The sequence below is a fragment of the Anguilla anguilla genome, chromosome 3, assembly GCF_013347855.1.
Source record: "Anguilla anguilla isolate fAngAng1 chromosome 3, fAngAng1.pri, whole genome shotgun sequence".
Taxonomy (NCBI): domain Eukaryota; kingdom Metazoa; phylum Chordata; class Actinopteri; order Anguilliformes; family Anguillidae; genus Anguilla; species Anguilla anguilla.
In genome coordinates, this window is record NC_049203.1 from 11,565,885 (window position 1) to 11,573,692 (window position 7,808).

The 7,808-nt window shown below is 49.6% G+C and overlaps 1 protein-coding gene across 2 annotated transcripts in view; it reads left to right on the forward strand.

Moving 5' to 3' along the window:
• macrod1 (mono-ADP ribosylhydrolase 1) overlaps positions 1-899 on the forward strand; it is a 77,102-nt gene extending 76,203 nt beyond the window's left edge. For both annotated transcript variants that reach the window (XM_035411499.1, XM_035411498.1), the window contains one exon: positions 616-899. Coding sequence is in view for 1 of the 2 variants with exons in the window: in XM_035411498.1 (XP_035267389.1) it covers positions 616-641 (26 nt within the window). In the remaining variant the exon portion in view is untranslated. The remainder of the gene's footprint in view (positions 1-615) is intronic.
• The last annotated feature ends 6,909 nt before the right edge of the window (positions 900-7,808 follow it).

The following is a 7,808-nucleotide window of genomic DNA, read 5'->3' on the forward strand; positions in this document are numbered from 1 at the left end:
AAAAAAAAAAAAAAAAGCATGGAGTGACGTAGATACATGTCCGTTGTGAACTGTAATATAGTACTTGTTGTAGACCTACACACGCCGTAGCCGCATTAACAGTAGCTGTTTACGGTAGTAACAGCTTGTCGCGCCTGTGTTTGTCTCTCTAACACATAATGAGGGTTGAATTGACAGCGCACCGGATTTCTGACAAAAGTGAGACGCTAATGCGCGGCTGTACTAACCGACACTAACTGAGCGAGTGACACGGGCCCGCTTGAGCGACTGCTAATGCGCTGCAGCCGCTGACGGGGCTCCCTCCGCCGCTTCCGCGCGGCGCGGAGATTGACACGGAGGGAACTGCCGCCTGAGCGCGCGCAGACGCCCGTTAGCGCGCCGCGGAGCCGCTTGTCTGACTGCACGCGCTCCGTCGGGCCGACGCGGCCGGGGCCGCGATTCCGATTGGTGTGATTAATTTAATTGTAGTTATGATAATTGTTTCTGATTGTTGTTATGCTGATGATGATGATGATGATGATGATGATGACGACGATGATGATGGTGATGATGATGATTGTGATGATGATGATGATGATGATGGTGATGATGAACTGGGCACTTTGTTTCTCACAGATCACCGGATGAAGAGCAAACTGTGACGTGGCCGTGAAGCCAAAGCCTGCTTGACACCGACCGTTTCCTCTTCCTCTCGATCGTCCTCATCGCCCCGGGTCTGCTGCTGGGCCGCACAGACCCCTATCCCGCGTGAATCACTGTACCCGAAGCGTTCTGCGTTTGCCGAGATGCATCTGTGATTCAGCTGCACCTCTGACACTGTTCTTGTTGAAAACAAGCGTTTTCTCCATCTGTTAAATGTACAGCGCTACAGAGACGACCCATTAAATCTATCAAGGGCACATTGAGTTTGGGGTGTTTGTGTACCGCTGTGTATAAGCTGTAATATTAATAGCGAACGGTGAAGACGAGGCTGAGCTGTGATAGATGGAGTTGCTGAGTGGGCTGCCACGCGGCGGCTGCGCTGTTTGTGGTGAGTGGACTGCCACGCGGCGGCTGCGCTGTTTGTGGTGAGTGGACGTACGGGTATGAACGCTGGGCCTGAGTGAGAATTAAACACAAGCAGTGGTGAGGGAGTTTCTCTCCGACGCGCTGGGCAGTTTTACAGGAGTTGCGGTGCAGCATTTAGATCAGTTTCTGGGGCCTACCTGCGGGCTCGTCCTGGCCTGGTACACGGATGGGCCTGGCGGTTCGGGACAGAGCCAAAGCCGGCGTCGACTGGCACACAGCGGGCTCTCTCACGGCCCGGGGTTGGCGTGGGGATATGTGTCTTCTCTCGTCTAGCGACCCCCTGCTGGTGGACGGGGGCGCCTGCGTGCTACGGCTGCGCGTGAAGTGTGTTCCTCAGACTCGTGTCTGTGCGAGCTGGGCCTGTGGGCCGCGGTGCGGAACGAGCGGGTGACGCGCTTCGCGGGGGGAGGGGGGGGGGGGGGGTGAGAGCGCGCTCGCTCCCGCGTCAGCGCCAGATTGCAGCTTCGCCGTGTCACTGCGTAATTGGGCTTCCCAAATTGGAGAGAAAACGGGAGAAAAAGCATTATTAGAAAAATGTTTCTGTCCTTCGGTGAGCTTGCTTCTGAAGCCTTCATTATAAACCAGGGCTGAGAATTTTATCAGCGAACCAGACAGAGCGAGCGGTGGGGGAGGGCGAAGGCATATTTATTTCAGTTGAAATGACTGTTTGTCACTCCTCCACAGTGTCCCCTCTGTCCCAACCTCCTTTCCCTCTTTAACCTTGTCAGAAAAGATAACCCCCCCTCCTGCCCCCTCCCCCTCCACCAGCCACTGCTGTTTCCCTTCTATTCTCTTCTGGAGGAGAATGAAATGAATTCATCTAAAGTGACTTTCATTTTTTAATGAGCAGTACACAGCCCTGAAAATCAGATAGTGAGGAGTCATACTTCATAATGAGGGGGTGGGGGGGAGGGGGGGTGGGGGAGCGTCAAGGAGTCGCTATCCCTTAAAACGCACCCCGACTTTAACATAGTCCTATCAGCATGCTTTCCCTTTCAGTTCTGCCCCCTCCTCCATTTCACTCTCTCCCTCATTCTCAACTGCTGTTCTTTCTCCCACTCGTTCACCCTTTCTCCGCTCACTGTCCTCTCTCTCCATCTCTGTCTTATTTCCTCTTTTCTGATCACTGAGCACCGCCCATGCCATTTTTACTCTGCGCTGAATCACCTCCCTGTCGACACAGATGTTTGCTTTAGCGTATCTGTGTGTGTACGTATGTGTGTGTGTGTGTATCTGTCCCTTGTCTGTGTGTCCCGTGTCCTGTTCCTCTCTGAGTGCATAAAGATGTGTGCGTGCGCGCCTGTCCTTGCGTCTCTCGCTGTGTGTGTGTGTGTGTGTTTGCGTGTGTGTGAGACAGTGTAGCAGGAAGTCGCGGCACATTTGCCAGGGCTTCAGTGTGGCGGGGAGCGCGGGGGACGAGGAAAGTTGGAGCGGGGTCTCTGAAGAAGAGGAAAGGGAAGGACGTGTGGGGAGAACACCGGCCAGATGGAGTCAGAGGGAGAGGGGGAGGACGGATGTTTAATTGATGGGGAGAGGGAGGCAAAATGGCTTGTGAGATGAAAATGGCTCTTTAGCCGAATCCAGGACACACGCAGCTCGGCTGGATCAATGCGCTGATTTACTGCCTGAAAGCCTGTCACTAAGCGGAGGGGTAGCGCATGAGGCCGGCGGGGGGAAGAGTGATGTGGGAGCGAGGGCAAAAACTTTCGCAGGGTGTTTCTCTCCTTTTCTCTGGACTCCAGAGGGCCCCCCCCCCCCCCCGTCCGCTGTTTGTGTCGGAGAGAGGGAGGCTGTTTTAGCGCGAGCTTCGCTTTGCGCGTCCGTGCTAATGTGCGAGGAACGCCGGGCGGGGCTCCTGTGAATGTGCGCTTTTTCGCGACTGCGATGCCGTGGGTGGGTGTGCATATGGAGACTTTGTCAGGTGTGTGTGCATGTGTGCGTGTGTGTGTGTGTGTGTGTGAGAGCATGTGTGTGTGCGTGGTTGTGTGTGTACGGGTGAGCATGTGTGAGTGTGAGTATGTAAACTTGTAAGTGTCGGTGTGTGTCGGGCTGGTTCTGTCTCCAAGCGGGATCTTTCTGATACCCTCACAGATGTGGGCTGTTGCAATATTAAAGCAGCGAGTGTGCTGTAAGTGTTTGTGTTTGAGAGGGGAAGAGAGCAGTGAGTAATACCTTTTTGCATGCTTATACATACACACACATACACACACACACGCGCACGCATACACACACACACACACACATACACACACGCGCGCATACACACACACACTTACACACAGACATACAGACAGTTTCACACTCACACACACACACACACACATGCACACACACACTTACACACAGACAAACTTTCACACTCAGAAACACACACGCTAATTTCTGCCACAGCCCTCCATTGCAGTATTCAACGGCCAAAGCCAAGAAGGCCAGCTGCTGATTGGCCCTCACACATCGATACACACAGACGTACCTGGTCATCTCAGATCCCCACTCAACAGCTCCCCTGCCCTTCCCTGCCCCGCCCACACACGGCATACTGAAGTCCCATAATTCCCCGGGAGCCGCCTACCCTCCCTGGACACAGCGTGAAGATGACTGGGTTGGAAGCTCCTGGCCATGGGTGGGATATCTGGGATGTGTCATCTGCATCCGAGGTCTACCGGTACCACGCTATGTTGTTGTCAGTAGGACTTCATATCGCACAGGCACGTAATCCCGGGCAGTAAGAAAATTAAATCTCGGTCAGCGATTGCGGATAACAAGTCAACCCACTGACATAACGGGAGCTGTTCGGGAGATTTTAGCAGAATTACACTGCTGCGCATTGCTGTCCTGCTCAAGGCTAAGGATGTCTGCAGCGCAATGTAATGCACACTTTTTCGATTCGTGTAAAGACATGTCCACAAGGGGCTAACGAGCTGCTGCCGTCTGCGGCCAGCGAGGCGTGAGACGTGTCCCGTTTGGTACCGCGCGCGCGTGAGAGCCGGAGCGCGGCGGACCGCTCCACCGGAGCTCGGTGTCACAAAACGATTGATGGTCAATAAACACCATAGAGTTCACATACGTGATGATAGCACCGAACTGCTGACGTGATAAGTCCAGCAAGATGAACAACCTAAAGAAAGAATTGCCGTTTTATTTTGAGGCTTTTGTCGTACCAGGGCGGAGTTATACGCTGTGCTTCTCTGTACCTTTCTGTGTGTGTGTCTGTAGGTGTGTGTGTGTGTGTGAGCAAGGGAGAGGGAGAGAAAGAGAGAAGGGGGGGAGAGAGAGAGAGAGAGGAGGTGGAGTGCAGGAATGCTGGACAAGACCGGTGCGTGTTCCTGCACCCATCTCAGGTTTTGTTTTATTATATTTATTTTTTATTTTTATTTTGAGTGTTTAATGTATTAAAAGGGCCAGGGTAATGAATTATAATCTTTAATGCAGGGAGCGATCGATACCCTGAGAAAATAAATCAGCTTTTTACTGAGAGTGTAGAATGCTTTAATACACTGAAGGAGAGGGGAGGGGGCGGGGGCGCCACAGCCCGGGAGGGGGAGAGAAGGATGGAGGGAGGGAGGGGAGAAGGAGAAGGGACAGGAGAGGAGCGAAGGGAGGGGGTGAGAGTAAGCGAATGACTGAACTTAGTTACCGAAAGAGAGAGAGAGAGAGAGGGAGGGAGAGCAGGATGGATAGGGCCTCGGAGGGACGAGCGTGAGGGAGAGGAGGGCGGGGTGAAGCGGAGGAAAGGTAGAGGAGGGCCGTGGACCTGGTTGCGGAGATAGAGATGAATAAAGATGGAGGGAGGTAGAGATGGAGAGCAGAGGCAGGAGGGAGGAAGGCAGGGAAGGGAGGGGAGACCACGACAGAGAAAGGGGTCGCGGTAAGGACGCTGAGCGAGAGGAAGAACAGTGGCAGGCTTCATATCGCGTTTCAAGGATGTCCCCACGGAGGTCATCGTTTGCAACGCTAATAAGTTAAAAAGAGCTTCCCTGAAACCAGCAGTCAGATAAGCTAGTCTGAGATTAAGAAAATGGAGCCCGCTCAGATTTCTGTGTGTGAAGTCGGTGCTCCCGGCTGAGGTGGGGGTTTGTCCAGTGGTGCTTTGTGTCAACATCATGCAAGTCAGCTGAAATGGCCACACAGAATATATATAGTACTGTGCAAAAGTCTTAGACACTTGTAAAAAAATGCAGTACAGCTAAGATGCTTTCAAAAATAATGAAATGAAAGGTTATAAATATCAAAAAAATAACATAAAGAGCAGTAAATAGTTAAAAACTAAATAAAATCAATGTTTGGTGTGACCACCCTTTGCCTTTAAAACTACATAAATTCTCTTAGGTACACTGCCCTGCAGTTTTATAAGAAAATCAGCTGGTAGGTTGTTCCAAGCATTTTGGAGAACTTGCCACAGTTCTTCTGCAGATGTTGGCTGTTTCACTTGCTTCTGGCTCTCCAGGTAATCGCAGAGACCCTTGATCACGTTTTTATCTGAAAAGTAGTCTATTACTTAAAATATTACTTTATTTAACAAAATATAAAAATGTATTTGTAAAATTTCATTTTTTGTAAAATTCATGTATGGAAATCTCAAATTTGCTCTTTTCTACGGACACACTAATGCAGAAAACAAAAAAAATAAACATCTAAGACCAAATATATACTATATATTATATTTTAAAATCTAGGGTGTCTAAGACTTTTGCACAGTACTGTATATATTTATTTATTTATGGGTGTGCGTTGTGCGTGTGCATTCACTGCAGTCACTCAAGCTTAGCGAGTAATGGAGAACTGTGTTTTAGGAGGGAAGGATTAAAATTTGATGGAAAGGACAGAAACAGGGAGAGTGGAAAGACTGTTCTTTCAACCGTTGGACTGGCTGACTGACACTGATAGCATTGCACTTCTCCACTCTTTCAATTATTAAGCAGCCAAGAGAAGAGAAAAGAAGAACGCTGTCTTGTGTCACTTGTTTGTGACCATTAGTTTACCTGTCAGGGCATGCCTGTGCTTGTGTGTGTGTGTGTGTTAGCGCACACACCTCTTTGCTAGTGCCACATCTGCGGCAGGCACCAGGCCCGCGGTAGCCCCAGAGGGGGGTTCCCCAGGTGCCGGTGCCATTGGCACCGCTGTTTGAAAATGAGAATGTAGGACGTTTATGTAACGTATCAACGTCTAAATATAACATCACATCGGCGACTTGGGTCATCATTAAATGTGCACATTTTAATTGTTGTAACTGATTGATTGACAGTCCAATTCGATGCAATTGTCGTGCTTAATATATCATAATTTCATAAGCGAATGATCCACTAAGGGCTCATTTTGATGAATGTCACAGTGACAACTATTTAATTCATGCATCGTATTAGTATTCCATTTGTCATTTAATTATAATTCACCCCTGGGCCCATTTGCAAATGCCTATGTCTGCATTTATGCTCAATGTATGTTGAGTGCGTGTGGGTGTGAGAGAAAGAGGTTGTCTCGCGTTGGCTCCTTCTTTCCATCCCTCCCTCTCCCTCCCTCCCTCTCTCTCTCCCTCTCTCTCTCTCTCTCTCCGTCAAGTGTGCCCTTGGTTTGTGAAGAAGCCGCCTGAAAACAATCAACCGGCTTTAATAACTTGCAAGCGTCCCCAGGCGAGACATCCATCCTTTCTAATAAAGGCCCCCGGACTCCTCCAGCGGCTCCACAGTGACGTCTGGTGGCGGCGGAGGGAAGTCGCAGCTGTAGTTCAAGAGTGGGTCGCCGGCATAAAAGGACTCTGTAGTCACGGATTAAAGTGCTCTCTACTGGTCAAGCATAATTCAGCTGGCCAAGGCCTCTTTTAGAGTATGTTGCGTGTAGTGTGCTTGAGCTCAGCTCCATTTGAATAAACCGAACAACAAATGAGACACATTTGTTATGCAAAAGAATTTAGCGTTTATAAATTTGCACCACAGAGTCGATACTCCTTGTAGGTAGGCCTTTGGCAGTAATAATCTTTCTGTGTAATGTTTGAACGTGCGTAATTACAGCACATTTAGATTTTTTGAATTCTTTCCCAATCCTCCATGCAAATGTACTCCCAAATCTGCCAAGGTAAACAGAGAGTGCTTGTGAACACATCGTTCCACAGATTTTCAATGGGATTTAAGTCTGGGCTTTGGCTGGACCGTTCCATAGTATTGACCTTCTCTTTTTGAAGCCATTCCTTTGTAGTTTTTGCAGTGTGCTTCGGGTCATTGTCATTTCGAAACACGAATCTTCTCTGTGAGGGGAAAACTCAAGATGGCTGAAGCAGGTTCTCTGCAAGGATCTGCCTGTTTTTGGCTCCATTTTGCCCTGGATGGAAACAAGCTCCCCAGCCCCACCTGCCGAAAAGCAACCCCATAGCGTAATGCTGCCATCACCATGTTTGATGGTAGGGACAGTGTCACCTGGGCGATAGGTACAGTAGTGTTTGTTTTGGCCCAAACATAGGGCTTTGCTTCCAGGCCAAAGAGCTGGACTTTAGTTCTGCTAAAAAGTCTCACGTGAATTTAGACAAATTCCAGGTGTGACTTAAATGTTTTTCTCAGAAGTGGCTTCTGTCTAGCCCCTCTCTCAAAGAGGCCAAATCTGTGAAGTGCTGAAGGGGTTGTTGATCTCTGGACAGTTTCTCCCAATTTCAGGCAATGGGCCTCATTCAGAAGTTATTCTTACTTTTGTTCTTAGAAAGTTTCCTACGAAAAAAAACAACATGAGATTCACGACCTGCCAGTGTTGTA